Below are 23,615 nucleotides of genomic sequence, written 5' to 3' on the forward strand. Positions count from 1 at the left end.
GTCAAGGTGTACTTCTCTTTAAAATATGAAGTAGCTAAGGACTAACTTGTAGTAATAACAAATAATTTGTTTTAAAGATGCTGATGAAACTAACCCTCTGCTATCACGTATGGCTACTTTGTTTGTAAAGATTTTATAAATTGTACGATAATTTACAAAGTGAAAAATATGAATGTTATATATAAAGTTATTTGAACATATTTCTTATCATTAATTGATAAGAAGGATGAAAGCGATGTATAGAAATTTAAAGATTTTAATAAATACACCAAATGATTTGATAATAAAAATGTATGCTTTTTAATATATTTATGTATTTCTGGTTATTCTTATATAAATATATTATATATTTCTTGTAAAAAATTTATAATTATGTCTTGTCATTTTAATTAAATACATTTTTTATATATATTTTCTATATTCTATAATATATAAATTAAAATGATAGATTAATTATAAAGAATAATTTGTTGCGGTAGTTTGTTACCATGGTTAAATTGATCGTTGCGCATGTGCATTCATGATTCTTTGTAGAATAAGTACAAAATAATAATATCTTTTACAATCTCAACAGTTTAACGTTTTGTTGAAATTTTAATAAATTTATTTATTTAAAAAAATATAAAATTAAATAATTATAAATAATAAAAAAGTATAAAATTATTTAAAGTTTGATCGAGAATATAAATACTTAATAAAGGAAAAATGAAATGAAAGAAAAAATAAAAGTGAATGAAAATAATTTCTGAGCAAATTTAATTTTCATTTAAATAGTTATAACTAAAAAAAGTTTTGTTCAAAATGACTTTACCATTGTCAAGAATAGATTATGCAACTGTGGGTGTCACATCCAGAAGAACCACCAAAATCTTTCCTGCAACAGAACATAGACATACACAAAAATTTGCTGTTGCTGATCATGATGGTATACTTTATGTTTATGGTAAATTACAATTTTTCTATATTCAAAGTAAAATCTGAATTTTTTAAGCATAAATTTGATTTTATAAATATTTCTTCATTTTTTTTACTTTTTTATATTTTCAAATAAATTGAAATTACATTACTTTTCAATAAGGTATGAAAAAAGGAGAATTACAACTATCATTTAAATCTTTGCCAGGACCAAAGATTAATAAATTAGTCCTTGGTGGTAGTGGATATGATAAAATTTATATTGCACAAGGAAATACTGTCAAAGGATACACTAAGAAAGGAAAATTATTTTTAGAATTTGATACAAATCTTATAGATCCTATTTCGGCATTGTAAGTAAATTCTCCGATATAATTCGAAAATAATTATTAATATTAAATAATAAATATCAAAACTAAAAATTTCAAATAAAATTATTAGAATTTTTTTTATAGATATGTACTTGGTCCAAATTTAGCAGCATGTGCGAGAGATCTCTATCACAGATACCATGATTGTAAAGATGCTGATTCTTATTTAGCTGGTGAAACCTTATATGATGTTGTACTTTTACCTGCTGAAGGCTCTATTATTTTTGCTATATTGGCTTGTGGAGATTGTGCTGTAAAAATATTAAATTAACATTTATAATATTAAAAACTTTAATTTTCAAATTAAATTTTAATAAAATTAATCCTTTTCAGATAAGAGTTCTTCATGGTACCAAAACTCCAGCAATTCTTAGATTACCAAATATACCTACAGTATTGTCCATATACAGGTTTCTAAATTTTTCAAATTGTTTTTATTATTTTGTTTATAGTTTCTAAGTGTTTTTTTAATATTTTTGTAGAGAAGGCAATGTTGAATCTAAAGAACGAGTTCTGGTTGGAACTATGGATGGAAAAGTAGGTTTACTGATTCTTCAGGGTAATAAAACATTAAGGATCACTTGGCTTTTAAACATGAATGGATCAGAAATTACTTCTTTAGATACTTATGAATTACAAGATGGTCTAGATATACTTATTGGCAGACAGGATGGTACTGTTGAAGTATATACTTTTCCAGAAGAGGATACTTTAGCTTCACTTCGCTATCGTTATGTAAGAGCATTATATTTAAACATTTAAAGCTTTGATTTAATTTTTTAAATTAGCTTTTTAATATTATTCCCATAACTAAAATTTTTTTTTAAAAATTTATTTATAGAATGCCAGTGAAAGTATCAGTTCAGTGACAGGAGGAATAATTGGAGCAGCAGGATATCCTGAAGTGTTAGTTACTACATATTCAGGACGAATATTTGGCTTAACTACTAAACCACCAGGACTTCTGGAAGCCGATCAAAATGACGGTTTGACGAAATTAAAATTAGAAATACAACAATTACAAGAAAAGCTGAATGAAGAGAAAGAAGCAGCTATTTTTTCAACAGATCCTTTAGCACCATTGATTCTGTCTGTAAATTATAGGTATAAAATTAATATAAATTAAATAAATTGAAATCATATAGTATTACATACTACATGATATAATAAAATTTTAAAATGTAAATTGTAATCTAATTCTTACAGAATGGTTTTGAGCAGAGAAGATGTATCATATTCTCTTTCTATAGAACTCGATACACCGATTGATAATATTTTAATACAATCAGATACTCCAATCGAGTTATTGGACGTGGAAAATAATAGTGCAGTAATTAGTTTGTCAATGTGTAATCCTAGAGAAGGAAATTTCGTTCTTGCTACCTATCGTTGTCAAGTGAATAGAAATTAAAACGTGTCTAATATTTTAATCATCACAATATACTACAAATATAATAATACAGATTATTTTTATAGGTAAATACTAATCATCTTGAAATGAGGCTACGAACCATCGAAGGACAGCCTGGTACTTTACAGATTTATGTCACTTCTCAAGTATGTCATCAATTCGTATTTTTTGAAATATGAGATGATATATAAAATGTAATTAATTCTTTGTGTAGGTACAACCAAAGTGTTGTCGTAAAATATCGATACCTATATCCGCTCTTTCTCTTCACGTAAGACAACATGAAATGGAAGACACAAAATCTTATAATGAAGGACCATTTAATGAATTAAAATTAATTGGAAATTTTACTGTTGCAGAAGTAAAATTCCAAATTAATTATATTCGATTGTAATTGAGAAATATTCCATGTAATATATATTTTTATAATATATATTTCAGATGCATGCTTGGCTTTCTTTTGTTCTACCTGATGTTCCTGAAAGGCCTCATTTGGAAGAAGGTGAAGCTACATTGGTATATATTTCAGCTTTCATTGGGACATTACTTAAATGCAAATACAAGTAAGTTTTATACTACATGAATATTGAACTTTATGCATTAATATCTTTTTAATTCTCAGGAAAGGAAGTGCAATTTTTTTTGGAGAAAATATATCAAGTATTATAATTCTTAGAGATATATTAACTAGGGAGGCAACGAAGAGAAAAATCAAATTAGACGTCTATTGTGGTATATTACATTTATGTTACAATCATTTCTATTTCTCTATTAAATTTTTTTTATTTAATATTTTTTTACAGATGTTACTGAAAGTAGCATATCCAGAGTGTTGGAATTAATTCTTCCACAATTGAATGCTGCATACGATTTAGTAACAAATGTGAAAATTTTAAATATCCTCGAGGAATTGGAATTAAAAGAAAATTTGAAAGAAAATCTTTGCACAGAATATCAGGAATTGATACAAAAGGAAACAGAGATTAGGTTCCGATTGGCGAAAGATAATGAAATATTGGAGAGATTACATGCAGTGATCACGGATCTCTATGTCGATTGGGAGAGAGCTAAACGTTCTCATAGGTATGTATTAATAAATATATATATTAATATTAACAATTTCAGTTAACAAAATTTTGTACTTTTATCATTCGAAGAATATAATATTCCTCATTTTCTCAACATTTTTATTCAATGGAATAGATTTAATAAAACATTTTTTTATTTAAGAATCAATCTAATCAGTTAGAATATCAATTTATTATTATTATTAGTATTTTTTTTTTTTTGTTTAATTATGTGATGTCTTATAAATTACAGCAAAATTTCTATAAAAACAAAATATACAGTACATACAACAATGACAAAATGAATTAACATAAAATTTTGTTTAATTTTTTTCTGTCAATTACTTGGTTGACAATAAAATTGAAGGACAAATTAGGTGTATTAAAAATTAAATTTGAATTTTGTCAAAAGTAAAAAATTTTAAATAAATTGCTTTCTGTATACATTTTATGCGTTTCAGAATTAGTAGCAAAGACGCTGCCGATAAACTTAGCGCAGCTCTCAAATCCAGAGAATTGGTTCAACTTTTACAAGTTTTTACTGATACAAATAATACGGTGCCCGCACCATCTTCGATACCTTCGATGATCTAGAGACTGAGCTACGAACATCTTATTTTTTTTTTGCTTCGTGGAAAATGCAATAAAAATGGACCACAGTATTTCTATAAATGTCTTCACGTAAAAAATATATTTTTTCAACGACGATTCGCGATATAAATGACTAACTTATCTAGATTTTAAAAATGTACATGTACAATATTATCTTGATTATCATTAATTATATAATACAATATATACGTGTTTTATATTTAACCGTGTACGTGTATATGTGCATGCATTTATCCATATGTATATATATATACACACCTTTAATTAATTAAATTGATATAATCTTTTTTAGAAATTTGCCCCTATATAGTTTATACTTTTCCGAGTTCTCTGCTGAAAACAGTCTTAAGAATAATATTTTAAGCGTTACATTTGTAACATTTCCTTAAAAAGTAATTTGCAGAAATACTGGAAAGTATGTTTATGCACATTGCATAGGCAGTGCGTTGTTATATATAGCACTTTCAATTCAGTCATTCAGGACAAAAATCTTGAACTCCACAAACGCCATTATTGTGCGAAAGATTTTTTATCCTTTTGTTACGAAAACAACGTTCCATTTTATTTCCAACAAATATTACATGAAGAAATACTGCCTGTAAAAATAAAAATAAAATGTATAAGTATTTTTTATAGTAGTTTTTTGATATACTATAATAATTTGAAACAATATTCAGACAAGAAGTTGAATTAAAAAAATAAAAATAAAATAATCACTTATATAATTCAAATACTATAGTATTGTTGTAACTTGAATACAATAAAATAAACTGAAGTAGATAAACTTACATGTTATCGGTTGTACGAACGACTGCTTCTAACGGATCTCTGTCAGAGTTTGTGTCTGGAGCTGTAGTTACTGTATATTCTAAAGTTTGTCCTCCTGCATGTGGTAGAATACTTTCAGGATTATCATCTGGAGGTACAATTTCTACAACCCCCGTTGGTTCTACTTCGAGTTTTAAATCACGAACCAGATCTTGAATGGTTTTCGCTTGCGAACCTTTATCTTCTTCAATATTTTTTCCTGTTATGACTCTATTCATGGGTCTTTCAGTCCTTCCTCTAGAATGTGTATGCATATGCCTTTTCATATCACTTCTCACTCTGAATGGTTTTCCACACACCGCACACTGATGTGGTTTTTCTCCTGTATGTATACGTCGATGGTTTTGTAAGTAACTGCTTGCCCTGAACGTTTTATTGCAATATTCGCAACGATAATTCTTTTCGCCGGTATGAATTCTTCTATGAACAATTAACGAGTATTTCCGCGCGAAATCTTTGCCACAGTATTCACATTGATATTGTTTCTGTTCTGAATGGATACTGGTCGAATGATATTTCAGATCTCCCCATTGTCGAAAATGTCTACCGCATTCTTCACATTTGTACGGTTTATCTCCACTATGAAGTCGTTTGTGAACCTAAGTTTTAGGCAATTGAACTATGTAATTTTAAAAATATATTAAAAACAAAAATTGGATCGAAAATCTTTTACCTTTAACGCACTAGCAGCAAAGAAACTTTTTCCACAAACTTCACATTGATGCGGTCGTTCACCACTATGAGATCGCATATGATACACTAAGCTATTTTTATGATGAAATGATCGATCACATTGGGGACATGATAATTCGTCATCTGTGAAAATGAATTAATTTTATTGAAGTATAATTAATAAAACAAATCTTTAAATATATTTACTTGTCTTCCTAGTTTTTAGAATCTTTTTTTTCTTTGTTGTTTGTGGAATGTCAGTCTTATCTTTATCATGAATCCCTTGATCATTAACAGTTGATGGTTTTACATGGTCCCTATGTACATGACTTGTAACATCAGTAATTGTCCATAATGGTGAATCATTGTTCAATGGAGATTCTGTTTCATCATCTATATGAGCACCTGTCTCTTCCACTGAAAATAAATAAAATGATATTGGTTAATATTTGTATATGATATAGGAACAAAGTGATAATGAAAATAGATAAAAGGCTGTTTTGAATATAAGTATAATCTCAAATTATTTGCCACAAATTACGAGTTCGAATATTCAAGTGACTAATTTTCTAATTGGTGACTAATTTTCTTATATTTTTTTCTTATTTTTATGTTAATATAATAATTATTATACTTACCAACGCCTCTAATGCCCTCCATAAGATCTTCAGGCTCGCTAAATTCTTCAATTACTGTATTTTCGAGATTTTGAACGGATTCCGTTACAGATATCGTGATATTCGTATTAGTTGCTTGTGCTATTCTCGTTTCTTGTTTTACAGGCTCATAATGTACTTTTAAATGCTCAAAAAATTTTAATTGACTACTAAATCTAGAACTACACAGTTCACACTTGAACATATGAGCCTGTATATCACCGGAAGAATCTGCGTTCATGCCATCCGCGTTTATTCTATTGCCATCCTTTCTTGCTGAATTTCTTTTGGTCTGTTGTTTTAATTTACGAGGAATCCTTTTTTTATGCGGCAAAGATCTTTTCGGTCCGGAACTAGGTGCCGCATCTTCGCTACTTTCAGCTGACATATCAACATCACACTCACTTTTTACATTTATATATTCCTGTTTTACATTATGCGTTATTCGTTTAAATGTTGGTTGTAATGTTGGATATACAGGAGGAGCATTTGGTTCTGGGACAGTTTGAATAGAATATGTGTTTACAGGTGTTAAAGTCTCTAAATGAGAAACATCTGGTAAAGTTGGATCTTCATGTTGGGCTTGACTATGAAGCTGTTGCTGTTTCTGTTGTTGCTGTAATTGAACAGCAACTAAAGCTGCTGCTAATCTTCGATCTTCCTATTGCAAAAATACAATTCAGATTTTAATATATTATTATTATTATATTGATAATTTATAATAAATAAATTACCTCTGTTAATTCATGTTGTAACAAATCTTCTGCTTCATAATATTGAGTTGCTGTACCATAATCTGTACCAACACCAGCATTAATCATATCAACTACCATTCCTTCAGAGATTAATTCTCCATTAAGAGTTAAAAGGGGAACACTTTTGCTTAAAGATTCTCCATCAGCCCTTTGAATAGTAATATATTGTGCTCCTTCCATTCCCTCTAGTAGCACTGCTTGTGCTTCTTCCGTTGTGACTTCCATGTTCATCTACTTTAGTTGCTGATGGAATGAAAAAATTTCTTCTACAATTATTTTTTTGCCATCTGTAAAAGCTAGCTTTTAGTGACTGTAAAAAAAAAAGATAAATTTTTAAATAATAATATAAATAGTAATAATAATAGTAATAATATATAAATAAATTGTTTCTTTAATAAGAAATTATTTCTAATAATAGGATGTAATGTATAACAATTTTTATAAAAATAATATATTTACAAAAGATTAACAAAATGAATAAATAAATTTTATGTCATAAAAGAGTTTCATTAAAAAAATATATAATAATGTCGAATTAATATAATTAAATAAATTTTAACATATTCATTGATCTATTTGAAAAATATAAATCGAGTAAATTTAAATTTCGCGCGCTTATGCATTACAGAAATGACAGCGGAATCAAGGTCACTACACCCGGAGCTCTCGGAAAATTTTACTCAGATTTTGATTTGCGTTTTAACCGAAAAATTAGCCTCCTTTAACTTCTCTGTACCAACCTTTACAAGTCTGCGCAGATTTTTCGTCTCCTTCTTGGAAAACTTGACCGACATAAACAAAGCAAAATATTGAAACACTGTAGGACAAAATGTGACAACAGTGCTTGGGTCTTGACGCCATTAGAACGGATGTACCCTTCCCCAGCTGCCTACATGAATCTTTCACCAATACCAATATTATCTACCAAAAAACACTAACAATTTTTCTTATTCTAATGTATCTTACCTGATAATTTCAATTTATCATTTTCATCAATAATCATTTTTTTTATTATTTATATGAATGCAATAAATGAATTTTATATAATAATTCTAATTTTATAACCTAAAATCAAATAAATAAGTTTATTTCAAATCTAAATATCATCTGTCAGAAATTCTTTATTTCCGGAGATTGAGTTTAATTGTCATTCAACAAATAAAACTCAAAAAAAGTCGAAATTATATCAATCGTTTATGCAATCGATCAGTATAAAAAAAGTGTATTGTTTTGAATATAATTTCATTTGATAGAGTTTGTAATCAACATAGTATAAATTGAATAATAACTTAATAATTAATCATTGAAATCATGAGAATATCGTGCTCTTTTGAAGGAATCTTTGTATTCATGAAAATAATCCATTTCAACTTAGAAAATGTGTTTTTTTTAAATAATTTTACAGATCGAGAATTAGTTTTAGTGCATTTATAAGATTCTAATCAATGTAAAAGAATTGAAATTGATATATACGCGGTTTCTGAATCGCGTAATATAAAGCGAGAGGGTTAAAAGGCGGTTTCCCTCCTTCCTACTGTCATCATCAGCTGACTTGTCGGTTTATCGTGATTCATCGTGTCTAATAAGGTTGTTATTATTTTATTAACATTGTGCTACGCCATTTGTCATGTTTATACGATTGTTTAATAGATTATTATAAAATTATAATCATGTAAAATAATGAAATCTCTTGATTTTTTTTTAATTTTCGATATAAACGTCGAATTTTTAAGTGCTTAAATAATATGTTAATTTATTCTCTCTGTCAAGGGTCACTAGTTAGGTTTATCATAACCTAATTTACGTTGTGATATGAACCGAGAAAATAGTGTTATACTATGTAAAATTATTTGTTGTTTGTGGTTTTCCAGAGGTTCCTGTGAACTGACTAGACAAATTATGTGACATTCTCTTAAATTTCTGAAAAGTGATGGCTTCTATTTGTCGCCGCTGGAGATTATGGATTTTACCAGTTCTAACTTGTCTCTATGCACTTCTTATCATAATCTTAGTACCCATTTTATTGGCAAACTCCATTAAAAATGGTTTTAAAAAGCAGGATCAAGGAGCACTTGTGGGTGGTGCCTTTGTGCTGCTTGCTTTACCCATTGCTTTCTATGAAATTGTGCAACACATGATATATTATACACAGCCTAGACTGCAAAAATATATTATAAGGTATGTTGATATCATTTATCTTTAAAATTATTATTGATGTGTTATATTATTATTTTTGTTGATATTTAATATTAGATATTGTTTGTATTTTTAAAATTGTCAATTTTAAATAAAAAAAATCGTTATAAACAATAATAAAATGATTCATTAAAATCTATTTACAGTAAAAATATTAAAATGATACTTAAAATATTCTGGAATATATTAGGAATGAATGGAATTCATTTAAAGAAAAATCTTAATTCCATCATTATTTTCTGTTAATATTTATAGTATAAATAATTAATTATAGATATATTCTTTATGAAATATAGAATACAATATTTACTAAAATATATAATACATAATGTTTAGTATATAAAATTTTTTTAATTTTATTATTTTTAAATATTAAATAAAACATTCAAAATTTTGTTTATATATAAATATTTGAATTAATTATTAATTTTTATTAAATTTTTCGCATTCATACAAATATATGTATATGTATTTTTACGAATATAATTTTAAATTTGTATGTTAATTATTATTATATTATATATATGTATTAATATATATATAAAAATATTCTTTTAATTTCTAATTTTTTATAAATTTTTAAGATCAAAGAATTATTGATTGTAATATTGATTGACCTTCGACACATTAAAGGTCAAGAAATATTGATATAAATAGAGACAGTATTTGCTTCTTATTTAAGCTATAAATTTTTTATTTCAAAAAGTTGCTAAAAAATTAAATAAATCTCTATATTAGAATTACTTCCTAATATTAAAATAATATCGAATGATATTCAATATATAATATTGAATATAATGAATAATATTTAATACATATATTATTTAATTATATTAAATTTATTCGATGGTATCAATGAACTTTTCATTGAAAAAAAAAATTATAATTATATGCACTTAATTACAATATTACACAGTTCAAATCAAACAAAAAAATATGATACGATTATAACGAATTAAAGTTCACATATCCATTTAAGAATTTTTAATTTTAATATATATTAAATATTTTATGAAGATTTTATTTTATTTTATTGAATAGTTTATTAAAAATTGAATTTTTTTTCTAATTAATTTATATCACTTTTTAAAATCTTTTAGATATCATTTTTTTGTATATTTTATATTCTTTTTATACTAATACTTTTTATATTCTTAAAAATAATATATATAATTTTTAAGTATTAATCAATCAAATGATCAATTATCTACTTTTCTTTATCAGTTCAAAAAATTGTCTATTATTTCATGCTTTTTATAATAATATCGATCTAATTATCATATATCGAATATTTTAATTTTATTATGTAACTCTTAAACCAATCAATTTTATTTTTTATTTTAGAATATTATGGATGGTACCAATTTATGCAGTGAATGCTGTAGGTATACATCTTCATTCTTGTCTAAATTGTTTATTAAAGTACTTCATTTGTTTTAAATTGACTTTTAAAATTTATGCAGTGGCTTGGACTGGTTTATCCAGAAGGCAGTATATATGTTGACAGTTTGAGAGAATGTTATGAGGCATATGTAATATACAATTTTATGATGTATTTATTGGCCTATTTGGATGCTGATCGTCAGCTAGAACATAGACTTGAAATCTCTCCTCAAGTTCATCACATGTTCCCCCTGTGTTGTTTACCTGATTGGGAAATGGGCAGGGAATTTGTACATATGTGCAAGCACGGAATATTACAATACACTGCAGTTAGGCCTATAACAACTTTGATATCTTTGTATGTATCGTATATATCATAATATATCTTACGATGGGTAAAATTCCTTAGTTGAAAATATTTAATATTTTTGATTGAAATTTTTTAAACGAAAAAAAAATTATTAAAAAAAAATGAGCGAAATTCTTTTCTTAAAAAATTAAAAGTTTTGTTTTAGAAGAGATCAAATTGAAAAATCTTTAAATTCATGTATATTTAATCGATAGATAACAATTTTAATTTTTATTTTTTCAAAAACGTTTAAATAAAAAAATTTTATTTTATTTTTTAATTTATTTTCATTTATCGAATAACTTTCTGCTCAATTATATATTACTCATTCTGGGATATAAAAGATTTAAGATCTAAATAATAATTAATTAAACTTAAAATTATATAACAAATATTCATTCTTATATTATAAATATATATCATAAAGAATAAAAATATCTTTACTCTTAAAAAAAATATATTTTAGTATGCATGTATTCAATTTTAAATATCTAATAATTAATTTTATATATTCAAATTGTATTGCAATTACAAAGTTGTTGATAATCATTTTTTTTTTTATTTTTAGTATTTGTGAATTAAATGGAGTATATGGTGAAGGTGAATTTAGAACAGATGTAGCTTTCCCATATATGATTGCTTTAAATAATTTATCGCAATTTGTTGCCATGTATTGTTTGGTACTATTTTATCGTGCCAATGCGGAAGCTTTAAAACCAATGAAACCAATCGGGAAATTTTTGTGTATCAAAGCAGTCGTTTTCTTCTCTTTCTTGTAAGTTTCATTATTTATAAAGATTGTATATAATTATATAATTATAAAATATATAAAATATAATAATATATAAATAATATAAAATATAAATAAATTAAAAAAAAATACATAATTTGATTTTCAGTCAAGGTGTTATTATTGCACTATTGGTATATTTCAATGTGATATCAAATATTTTTAATACGAACGATATAAAGGATATTAGAAATATATCGTCGAAATTGCAGGATTTTTTAATTTGTATCGAAATGTTCATGGCTGCAGTGGCTCACCATTACAGCTTTTCATACAAACCTTTTGTAAATTTAGCACAGGGTCAAGCATGGTGGGATGCATTCAGGTAAATCAAATATTTTACTACTTCTCTTCCATATTCTTTACAATTTTTAATAAATTTATTTTTTCATTATTTTGAGTGATTACAATTATTTTATCGCTAAAATATTAAATTAATTTATAAAAATTCTAATATTTTTAGAAATAAAAATTTATTATTTTTTGATTGTATCTATAAAAAAATATACTTTACGTGTTCAGGGCTATGTGGGATGTTTCCGACGTTCACAATGATATAAAAGAACACTTGGGAGTAGTAGGATCTTCATTAAGTCGTAGAATACGTGGTCGAAGCGCTTATCAACAAGCCTGGGGAAGTGCAACGGAACGCACTTCTTTACTTCCAGAAGCTTCGGTGACCACAGCTAGAAGTGCACCTGCATGTTCTTTTTCTGGTTATAATACAGCAGAGATAGAACAAAATGATGGCACTATTGACCTAATCCCAGATGTGCAGGATACAAGTAACGCGGTGAAGACATAATCAATTTTTTTTTTTACAGAAAAGAATCAAGGGCACACTTTAAGATTGCTCCGTACTGCTAGTATTATATTTAACCCTGTTATATGGATTGTTTTCTACTAAATAGTATTTTTTTTTATCTAATTTTTTTAAGCTTAAGAAAAATATAAAATAATCGTTGATGTATACATATGTATTATTTCTTGCTTCAATTTTATGTGCTGAGCTTTCTTAAAGTATTAAAAAATTTCTTTTTTAATTGAAATGAAAGTAAGATTGGAATATAAAAATTCCAAGATCGTAACAGAGTTGAGAAAAAAAAAAAAAGAAAAGAAGAATCTAGTTTTACAAATGAGCATTTTCCCCTTTTACTATACAAATTTCTCATTGTTCTGATTTGGACAATATGCTCATTTTTTCTCAGATATAACAAGTCAAGGTCATAAAATATAAAAGTATAAAATATTAAAAGATTTGATACATGATGATGTTGCAATGCGAAAGACGGAAATATAGTTTATTTCGTCCATTTACGAAAACGCTTTTTCCTCTTTGATTTGCAGCCAATTGCGCGTTACCAATGATGTATTACCAAATAATTGTACATATATATATATATATATATACATACATACATAATGTTTATACTTAGAACAATATATCGGTACAGTCCTTATTTATAAACGTGTTACGCTATTTATTGCTGGTTTGTCGACCCCAATAAGTGTATCACGGAGTTAGGCATTATTCGAGTTTGACCCTGCAATATAAATGCTATTCTATAATGTATTTCAATCATAAAAATAAGTATAAAGTTGAATTATAATTTTATCATTTAATACAATAAATGGAGCATTAGATTCCAATAATGGGATGCTGTTTGTTAGAAAGTTTTAAAATAAGAAGTACAAATGATAAAAAAAACTGTGATACAACATTGATTTCGTAAAATTATACAAAATTATATTATTCTTGAGAAGCATAAATAATAGAAATCTATCATCACTTACAATGAAGTTATTGGGGAATGCGATGTTCCATTTTAGTATTCCAGGGTTAATTATAATCATTCTTATACTGCTTATTGGATAGAATCCTGCCTAACTCTGAATGAGTGTACCGTAAATAATGAGGAGAGAAACATTCCTGCCAAATGTATGTATATTTAATTTTATATCGACTGCGATGGCTGAAAAATATAATATGGTAGCTCATGTTTTTTGATGAAGTGAAGTACTCAAGTACATATGATATTAATATGTAATTGATAACAGGTAAAAATGAAAAATATAAATTTATTGAAATTGTATCGTTGATGCGTTTGCATAGTTAAAAGCAACATAATTAATAATCATCGTAAAAGATGATTGATAAAACGATAATTTAATTTTGAACAATTTTTTCCTAATAATAAAAGAATTTTATAAGTGTTTTCATAATATAATCTTCTGAATTTTCGTGAGAAAATTATACTTTAATATAAAGAAGTGTTACGAACTTGAATACTTTGTCAGACGTTCGGACCAGAGTATAGGGTATATTTTATCTCGAATCTAATATTCTAGATTTTTAAAAAGAATCAATTTAGAATGACGCAAAGTAGTTTTCCGATTGACCTAGCAATTTACATCGTCAATTAAAAAAGAAAATAATATTTTTAATATGTTTCTACCATGTTATTTATAACTTTGTGATATATTTGAAACAAGCATTATAATCTCTATTATTATTAATTAATGAAAAATAGAGATAAATCTCAACGTGAAACACATTGTACTCATGAGAACAAAAATTAGGCATAGAACATGTATTTTAATAATCTCTAATTACTTTTGTACAAATGCACATTTTCAATTCTATAAGTACTTAAAAAATTATTCTATTGAATATTTTAATGGTCTTTTTCAGAGAACTAAATAAAAAAAAATCACTCAAAATCATATTACAAAAAACATATATATATTAAAAAAATATTTGTTTTATCATTAAATATTTTCGGTTATCAATATTAATTTAAGCAAAACATATCTTAAAAATGAAAAAAAAAATATATATTGTCACTATTTCTACTTAAAATAATGTTTGTGGACACCAAAAATTTAGTTTTAATTAATTTCTTTATTTTGTTCTTTACCTATTCATACAAAACGTATGTTCGTTTCATTCGTTCTGTATGCAGAAATGAGATATATATACAAAATGCAATGAAAATTATTTTTCTATAATCATATTAAGAATATCTACACTCCATGTGTCATGTCATATCCCATTCAATATTCTGAAGCAATAATTTTAAAATTTTCTCGTGTTGTTCACTTCGATTAATTAATAGCAATTATTAACAATATTTTGCATTTGTGTTCAAAATGGACAAAAATATTTGTGAACAAAATTTAGTGAACGAAATAAAAATATAGTGTAAATCACGATCATGTAATCGGCTATAATTTTCATAATCGAACTATAATTTCATGTATCAAATCACATCTTTTAAATATATAACAGTTCCATATCTCATAAAATCTGACTAGTAGTCTTCTACATTGTCGCTTAATTAACGAAAAAATAAATTAATATCTAAGCATTCGCGCATTACAGCCACCAGGGCTTATTATCACTTATTACATACCACAGTACCATGAGTTTAAATTTCTAGATTATAAATTTCTTCATTTTTCTTTATTTAATGCTTGGATGAATTCTTCTAATTTTTCTTGAATTTGTCTGACACGTTCTAAAGTAAAAGAAATAAAATCAAATTAATATTATTATTTAATACAAATTTATATAAAATCTATAATATAATTATATTATGATATATATATATTTCTAATGAACTTACTTAATTCCTCAGCTAATGTGACACGTCTACCAGTCAATAATTTTTGTTTTATTTCACTATCTTGACTGTAATCTTCTAATACTTCTTTTATTTCTTTATCTAATCTACGAGCTTCTCGATTCATAATTTGTTGTCGAAGTGCATTAGCAGTAACCTTAAGCATTTGTTGAATTCTCCAAAATAAAACAACATCATTGCATTCCATCTAAAAGGAAATAACAAATAATTTTTAAGAAATGAAAATGATTATTTAATAAATTTATTTAATTAAAAAAATCTAAAAATTTTTCTATCATTGTATTATTATGCATACTTACTTCACTTTCATGTCCAGTATGATAAAGATAATATCCTTTTTTACAATCATATGCTCTAGCTAAACTTTGTTGCAAGAAAAATCTTCTGTACACCGGATGCCATGTTTCTCGAATAAATTCATTATCGATTTCCAAACCATTTCGTTGCACGTTTTTTCTAATGGTTGTGAGTTCATCTTGAGTGAGGGTAGGAGTATGTTTCTGTATAAAATATAAATCATTTTTTATTATTATTATTGTTTAAAATATTTTATATCTTCTTACTTACTTTATCTGCATAGAGAATTTTATCTAATTCATTCTTCACTGCTACGCGTTTCTGTTGTTCTTCACTTTGATTTTGCCAGTACAGCCATCGTTCCTTGCGACCTGGACCTAGCATATCTCGTAAAATTTGTTCTGTAGCTTGCAATTTCTCTTTAACTGAAGTTTCTAGAAAACGGACTGCTTGATCCCAATCACGTTTATCATTTACACTTCTATCCTCTAAAGTATTTAGTTGAATAACTCGTAACATTTCAGATGCCTAATAAAAAATTTTTCATATGCAATCAAATAGAAAGAAAAAGAAGATAAATATTTCAAGAACTAAAAATCATAGATATATAAGTCTAGAAAATAAAACTAAATTATAATTTCATATTATTTTAAATTAATTGTTATAAATTATTTCAAATTAAAGTCAATCTAATATCAGAGAATACAAAAATACATGAAGAAAACTATTTTTTTCTTAAATATTAATTTTTAAATATAAATTCAAAATAATTTTCATTATAATATATGTCAACTATTTATTTAATGAACTCACTTTTTCTTCCCAAAAATGACGTCTCATAGCTTCACTGACTACTGCATTTTTTAAATTATCAAAAATATCATCATGATCAGGACTGAGTTTTGCTTGATTCATAAAATGTTGAAATTCCTGTTGTAAACATTCCCAACCACTTTCGACACTTCGAGCTGGCAATTGTTGTTCAGCCCATTGACGAAGTTTTATATCAACGGTAGTATTAAATGTACCTATAACAAAGAAAAATAATTATAATGATAATTATAATAGTAAATATTCATAAGGGAAAATCATATAAAATTATTGTGAAATATACTTGGACTTCCGCTTTGAGCCGCGGGTAGATAGATGTTTTCAAATACGTGCATACTAACTTTATCCCAAATTCTGACCATTAACACTTCTTCCCAGTGTCTAGGCGAAACTTGGGACAGATTTACAATTTCATCCAAGATTTCTCCTCTTGCTTTTTCGAAAAGTTCATCTCTATCCAATTCCCTTAATCTGTGTAAAATAAAATAATAGCATGATATTTAAAATATAAAATTCTATTAAACTGAATGATTGGGAAATTATTTTTCCATTTCACCTTGGGAAATTATTTTTCCATTCCGTTTCAAGATTAAATCTAGTAGCTTTAAATGCATCTGCTTGTTGTTCTACAGTTTCACGAACCATCTTCCAAAAGCATTCTGCAACTGCAAGACTCAAATTTCTCGTCGTAACTTGACCGGACATTACTAAACCATCTCTGATAAAAATCATAAAAATTTATATTATTTTTAGAAAGTCAAGAAGTGATTAACTCAATTAGAAACATAATATAATATAATATATTCGATAAAATAAAAATTTCTTAAAAAAATAATGAATTCATAAATTAAAAAAAAATGGATTATTAGAAAATTATCGTACAATCTTAATTCTTAGCAAATCAAATTATTAATAATAATTAATATTTTTTATCATTATTGTTCATTATTTTTTTGTTATATTTATATGAAAATTTATAGTAATGTTATATTCATCTTAGTAATCATTAAGAATTAATTAATCATTTAGAATTATTCATAAAATTAAAAAATAAAATTATATATAATTATATAAATCTAATATAATTACTTATTCATGCTAAATTACATACTTGAAAAGTTTAGAATTTCTGAAGAATTTTTCTTCGTAATCTTTGATTGTTTGTATAGTATCATCCTGTCTACCTCGGCCAGTAACAACAGCAAAATAACCTAATGCTTTCATAGGAAATAACTTTCCAGATAATATTTTGCGAACACGTTCAGGATTAGCTAAATTTTCTTCTGCTAAATCTACCTATCAATATCAAAGTATTATCAATTATATGTTATATTAATATTCTAGTATTTTAAATTTAATCGAATTTCTCTCTATACCTTAGTTAAAACAAAAATAGTTCGTTTGCCACTAGGATCCATTTGAGCAACAAGATCTGTTACATTACTCCTTTCAGCATCCACAGAACCATCTTGGATACAAAGAATAATGGCATTAGGATTGCTCATATATTGTTGAGTCATCTGTCGAATAGCCTCACGTGTATCTTCTGCCATGTCAACTGTAACTGTCTATAATACAAATTTTGTAAACTTCTTAAAAAACTATATCAAAATAAGTGAAATAGTAAAATTTTTTGAAATATAAAATAATGACTTACACTAATTATACCAGGCAAATCAACAAGAACCATGCGTTGAAGACCTGGTCCTTTTACTGTCATTGAAATTACATCCTGGCTAACAGTTTTACCGTTTTTAACACTATTTTTCATACGTAATTCTACTTCACGTCTTAATTCAGCTAATTCTGATTCTTTTGTCAAATCAAATTCTCTTGAACTATCTTTAAATTGAGCTATATGATATGGACCTTCACTTAAAGTGACTTTGACAGGTGCTCTTGTCATCATTTCACCACCCCCTCTACAATAAAACTATAATAATTAAGAAAATTCAATAAAATTTGATTTTTTTAAATATATTTTCAGTACCTGGGAAATATTCTTGCTTGGGCAATCATTTCTAACACAGATGTTTTACCAGAACTTTGATCACCAACTACTACCACTCTTGGTAAATGATCAGCTGTTGAATAGGCACTATCATAATCACTGAGTTCGTCTAGAACATCACTATACATATCAATTAAAGATTTCTAAAAAAAAAAAAAAAAATAAATATTAATATACATAAATAATTTTAAAGGCATCTACTTTATAACGTTATAGTTTAAATACCTTTATTTTCTTGTTGCTCATTTTTTGATTACCACGTAGAAGCATTTGTTTTCGAAGTTCTTTATTTTCTCTCTCTAATCGTTCTAATTCACGTTGATATTTGGATTGTATTTGCATTACTTCTTCTTGCATAGCACTCAATCGTTCTTGTGACTTTTCTTTGAAAATAATTGAAAATATGTTCAAATATAAATTTTAGAAATGAAGAGAAAAGGAATTGTAATACACTAACATGTACATACGAGCTTTCTTACGTTCCTCTTCGATAGTATCATCGGCTAATGGTCGTGCAAATGCTACAGTATTATTCACCACTTGCTGCTTTGTTTCTGTTTAGAAATATTTTAAATAAATATTTTAATATAGGAAACATAAAAATTTGCAATAAAATTAACGACGATACTTTGCTCGTAATAATTATTTAGATATAAAATATATTATAACATTGAATATTAAATTTATGATATTTACATTTAAGATTTTAACATTATAATATAATATAAATATATAAATATTAAAATATTGTTTAAAAAATTAAAAATTGGCAAAATGTTGTGAAATATATCATAATTTAAATGAAATTAAATGTTAATAATCTGTTATAACAAAATTAATTATTCATTTGATTTATAGAGCATTAATGAAAAGCAAAAATGAATAATTCTAATTCTAAGAAAAAAAAATGGAAAAATAAGGTCTGTCCCATTCAGTATTTATATTTAGTTACTTCCATGAAATATATTTTAGAGAAATTTTAGCATTATTATAATAGAGCTCCACTTATTAGAAAATAATTTTTATAAATAAAAAATTATTCAAAAATTTAAATACATCTTTCACAAGATAAAAACAAATATATATTATATTATCTAATATATATAAATATATTAGAATAAAAAATATATAGAAAGAATATTTTACAGAATATCATTATATTGTAATAATAAAAAATGGGATAATGTAAATTTATTAGAAAAAAGATTATAAATGAAAAAATTCTTGAAACATCAAGCAAAAAATGGATAAACATATAAAAATGTAAAATGAATATATAATAATAATTTTCGAATTACATTTTCTTTGATTAAATGAATTCAATATTTAATTTTATTAATATCATATTATATGCACAATTTATATTAGTTTTATACTAAATATTATATTATTTTTGTAATATATATATATGATAAATATATATATAAATAATATTTATTAAATACTATATTATTTCTAAATATATGAATATTTACATAAAAATTTATATAAAAAGATCTCATTTTAGATCTTCTCTTGATATGTTCAAATAAATGGAATTCTATTCTACAGAATATAAGGATCGTCCGAAATTGATTTATAAAAAAAAAAAAAAAAAAATGCTGAATGGACAGACGATAAAATGCGAAAAATCCCGAACATTTTACACACCTGAATAAAGTTGATATACTACTGATGAGATTGCGTCAAATATACCTGAACAGAACAGACCATAATAATGTATTTCTAATTGAATATACATATAATATACATAGAAAACATTCAGCCAAGCAATGGAAAGGAACAAAATGATTTCATATTCTTGCAAATAAAAAATATAAAAAAAAATTAAACTTCATTCATTCATAAAATTACAAATTAAATATTTTTAATATTTTAAATTAGAATTTTTCAATTTATTTATTACATACAATAATTATATAAATCTAATAATAATTAAATTTCTATATTTCAATATTTTTGGTTAGAAGGAATTTATTTTAAGGCATTCATAATAGTAGGACAAAACCATTAATTAATTATAATGGTATACTCATATAATTAAAAATTGCATGATAAAAAAAATAATAAAAGAAATCATAATATTTTTATTTCTAATAAAAAATGAGTTTTATATTGTTGAAAAATGCTTATCTTATCTATATTCATACGATATTAGAATTATCAGAGATATTAAAAATGATTAAAGTTATGTGTTACATTCTGTATATAATCAATTTTTATAATGAAATACGATAAAATGAAAAAAACAGAATGATAAAGTGAAAAAGTGTAAAATATAATTATAAATAATTCTATCAAAATGAATAATTATCATTTCAAAAAGCTGGGCAAGAAAACGTCAGGCAAATTATAAAATAACAAGAAATGGAAAAATGCTTATGTCTTAAAAATTAGGATTTTTTTTGGATATGACAATATGGGGGAAAAAAAAAACCTGCTTCAACTCACGATTAGAGGAAATATCCAGACCTGCTTGAGTTTGATTAACTTCAGCTGCCTTGATAGCATCATCCAGTCTTTGATTAAACCATTCTTTGTATTCCCTATATTTAGCTTCCCCAAGTTGCTTTATACGTGGATCTGTTTATGTTTGTCCATTTTTTTATGCCTCTAATCTTTTTTGCCTCACGTTTCCATATATTTAATATATTCTTATTAATTTTTATACTTACCAAATTCTATTTTTTCTGGGAAAATATTTTTAACAACCATAAGAGATTCGCGAATATCTTTCCACTTTTGTTCATTAGGAAATATATCATCTAACCAGCTCATATCTGGCATAACTTCCTTCCATTGTTCATATTTCTTTAATAAAAAATATTTATATAGATACTTTCTAAATAAATTATTGAGATATTTTTGATATTGTTTTAAATACCTTTTGCAAAGTTACTCCACTACCAACTGCTCCACCTAATAAAAGATATCGAATTTTCAATGCTCCTTTTAAAATTCTTCCAATAAACATTGCATATGCACGATTAGGGTTTCCAAAATAACGTATATGTGGTGATGCTAATAATGGTCGACAAGTTTTATTCATTCTACCAGATGTTAAATTTTTTGTATTAAATAGAGGTACAGGATATCGTGATGTCTTTGAAATCAGCACAATCCTGTCTCTGTAGAAAAAAATATTTAACAATTAATATTCATTTTATATAATATTCAATTTATTTAGTTTTATTTTTTTTATTATTTTTTTCTTTCTTAAAAACATGCGAAAAGAAAAAAAATTGAATAGAAGTTAAATAAAATATTTTATTAAAAGATAAAATATTGAATAAAAAAAATTATAATATATTCTATTTTTTTACAGTTAACTAGATTTTAAATTAAATGTTAAAACATAACCTAAAAGTTACAAAACGTATCGCTTAAATATATAAAATTTAATGCAAATTTTGTTTAAATTGCAGTAATTTTAATTTCTTAAAAAATTAATTTTTTTTCTTTTTAAAAATTCAACAGTCTTACCCTATTTTGCCGCAAAGAATTTGTTTCATTTTGTATGATACTCTTTGAACAGTACGTTAAGAAAAACAATTACTAAAATATATATTTTTTTAAGATATATGTATATCATATATCAAATTTATGTTGTAAAAATTCTAAAATTCAGAAAAAAGAGATGCTGTTAATAATACATGCTTTTGTGTACTTCAATCTATTCTAATAATGTACGTAGACATTGCAAAAACGGAGACACTGTTTTAGCAAAGCACATGCGTGAAAATATATATGTGTGTTAACTCTTTTTCTTTTACCAATAGCATAGATTTGGTTATAAAATTCTACCAATCAAATAATCGAAGAAGCAAGAATAAAAGATACAAAATAATTATAAAAACAGTTAAAACAATTAAAATAATTAAATTTTTATAATATTATATGAAAATTATAAGTTACATTTCTGATACACATTAAAAAGATTTTTTGTCCTCATTAGAATAAAATTTACACATGTACAAAAATCACGGACATAAATATCTTGGATTCGAGCCCGCGCTTTTTTGGGATTTAAATTTAGAATTTAAAATCGACCAATAGAATAGATTATTTTCTTTTAAAATTCTTTTTAAATGTCATGAAAAATAATTAAATGTATTAAGTAATAATATTTTCTTTTGAAATTTATTTAAGTTTTAATGAGCAATAATTTAATATGAGATTATGTATTTTTGTTATTTTGAAAATGTTAAATTATAAAATATTATATATTAGCAAAGAATTTTATTAACTTTTTGTTAATCACTATTTTTAATTATGTATTATAATTTTAAAATATCCTATACAAAATATAAATAATATAAAAATTCTATTTTCCATTTGAATATAGGAATATTAATTTTTATAAAATAAAGGTTTTTTATTTATGAAATATAAATGATAAAAAATAATTCTTTAATAATTTTATTTTTCCTTTGCAATCCTTATATTACAAAACATACTTTTCCAGACACATTGAAAATATGCTCTATTTACAATCGGATTGTTGCCTAGTTTTGTTTTGTGCTAACCATCATGTTATCGCTGTTGTTTTTCAGGTTCTTCGTCTTTACAGGAATAATATTAATATATCTATTCGCATAGGCTCTTGTATGATAATATGATTATGGCAGTACATTTACATTAAACTCTATATCATTATTTTTTTCCTTTTAATCATTTCTGTTATACATTTAATTATCTTTTCATATTTATATTCATATTTATATATATATAATATATATATATAATATATATATATATATATTTTATATATATATATATATAATTTTTTGTCCCGAATATTTATATATATTATATATATATATATAT

At 25.1% G+C, this 23,615-nt stretch overlaps 4 protein-coding genes across 13 annotated transcripts; 2 read left to right on the forward strand and 2 right to left on the reverse strand.

Annotated features, from left to right (window-relative positions):
* The first annotated feature begins 691 nt into the window (after window positions 1-691).
* Window positions 692-4,649, forward strand: LOC411651 (Bardet-Biedl syndrome 7 protein homolog). 2 transcript variants are annotated; one of them, XM_016913658.2, is made up of 13 exons: window positions 692-943; window positions 1,079-1,268; window positions 1,371-1,539; window positions 1,620-1,696; window positions 1,769-2,021; window positions 2,128-2,390; window positions 2,493-2,682; window positions 2,763-2,843; window positions 2,912-3,058; window positions 3,139-3,260; window positions 3,320-3,429; window positions 3,501-3,780; window positions 4,226-4,649. In XM_016913658.2, the coding sequence occupies exons 1-13, from the start codon at window positions 802-804 to the stop codon at window positions 4,356-4,358; spliced, it is 2,157 nt and encodes a 718-aa protein (XP_016769147.2). In that variant the 5' UTR covers window positions 692-801; the 3' UTR covers window positions 4,359-4,649. The 2 variants fall into 2 exon arrangements, with proteins under 2 accessions (XP_016769147.2, XP_026298314.1); XM_026442529.1 differs by having other exon boundaries at window positions 1,124-1,268.
* LOC411652 (zinc finger protein 879) lies at window positions 3,943-8,179 on the reverse strand. Of its 2 annotated transcripts, none has more exons than XM_395120.7 (7): window positions 8,028-8,179; window positions 7,267-7,597; window positions 6,515-7,193; window positions 6,084-6,293; window positions 5,878-6,020; window positions 5,166-5,803; window positions 3,943-4,972 (listed from the first exon to the last, which is right to left on the reverse strand). In XM_395120.7, exons 2-7 carry the CDS (start codon window positions 7,516-7,518, stop codon window positions 4,954-4,956), a joined length of 1,941 nt encoding a protein of 646 aa, XP_395120.3. In that variant the 5' UTR covers window positions 7,519-7,597; window positions 8,028-8,179; the 3' UTR covers window positions 3,943-4,953. The 2 variants fall into 2 exon arrangements, with proteins under 2 accessions (XP_395120.3, XP_006566895.1); XM_006566832.3 differs by having other exon boundaries at window positions 7,267-7,574; window positions 8,028-8,174.
* A 261-nt stretch (window positions 8,180-8,440) lies between these two features.
* Window positions 8,441-13,469, forward strand: LOC552432 (transmembrane protein 184C). Of its 2 annotated transcripts, none has more exons than XM_016913661.2 (7): window positions 8,441-8,874; window positions 9,159-9,465; window positions 10,828-10,864; window positions 10,947-11,224; window positions 11,784-11,990; window positions 12,115-12,330; window positions 12,528-13,469. In XM_016913661.2, exons 2-7 carry the CDS (start codon window positions 9,218-9,220, stop codon window positions 12,808-12,810), a joined length of 1,269 nt encoding a protein of 422 aa, XP_016769150.2. In that variant the 5' UTR covers window positions 8,441-8,874; window positions 9,159-9,217; the 3' UTR covers window positions 12,811-13,469. The 2 variants fall into 2 exon arrangements, with proteins under 2 accessions (XP_016769150.2, XP_026298315.1); XM_026442530.1 differs by having other exon boundaries at window positions 8,871-8,959; window positions 12,528-12,977.
* LOC413438 (dynamin-like 120 kDa protein, mitochondrial) lies at window positions 13,070-22,520 on the reverse strand. Of its 7 annotated transcripts, none has more exons than XM_623410.6 (19): window positions 22,272-22,520; window positions 21,673-21,916; window positions 21,464-21,599; window positions 21,240-21,371; window positions 20,439-20,483; window positions 19,256-19,342; window positions 19,014-19,171; window positions 18,768-18,931; window positions 18,435-18,699; window positions 18,154-18,345; window positions 17,889-18,073; window positions 17,334-17,495; window positions 17,061-17,248; window positions 16,760-16,974; window positions 16,217-16,474; window positions 15,949-16,149; window positions 15,632-15,836; window positions 15,419-15,523; window positions 13,070-13,549 (listed from the first exon to the last, which is right to left on the reverse strand). In XM_623410.6, the coding sequence occupies exons 1-18, from the start codon at window positions 22,298-22,300 to the stop codon at window positions 15,459-15,461; spliced, it is 2,931 nt and encodes a 976-aa protein (XP_623413.2). In that variant the 5' UTR covers window positions 22,301-22,520; the 3' UTR covers window positions 13,070-13,549; window positions 15,419-15,458. The 7 variants fall into 7 exon arrangements, with proteins under 7 accessions (XP_623413.2, XP_016769149.1, XP_006566889.1 ...); XM_016913660.2 differs by having other exon boundaries at window positions 13,070-13,978; XM_006566826.3 differs by lacking the exon at window positions 13,070-13,549 and having other exon boundaries at window positions 14,888-15,523; window positions 21,261-21,371.
* Window positions 22,521-23,615: the final 1,095 nt, after the last annotated feature.

Source organism: Apis mellifera, linkage group LG8 (genome assembly GCF_003254395.2).
Source record: "Apis mellifera strain DH4 linkage group LG8, Amel_HAv3.1, whole genome shotgun sequence".
NCBI classification, from domain to species: Eukaryota; Metazoa; Arthropoda; class Insecta; order Hymenoptera; family Apidae; genus Apis; species Apis mellifera.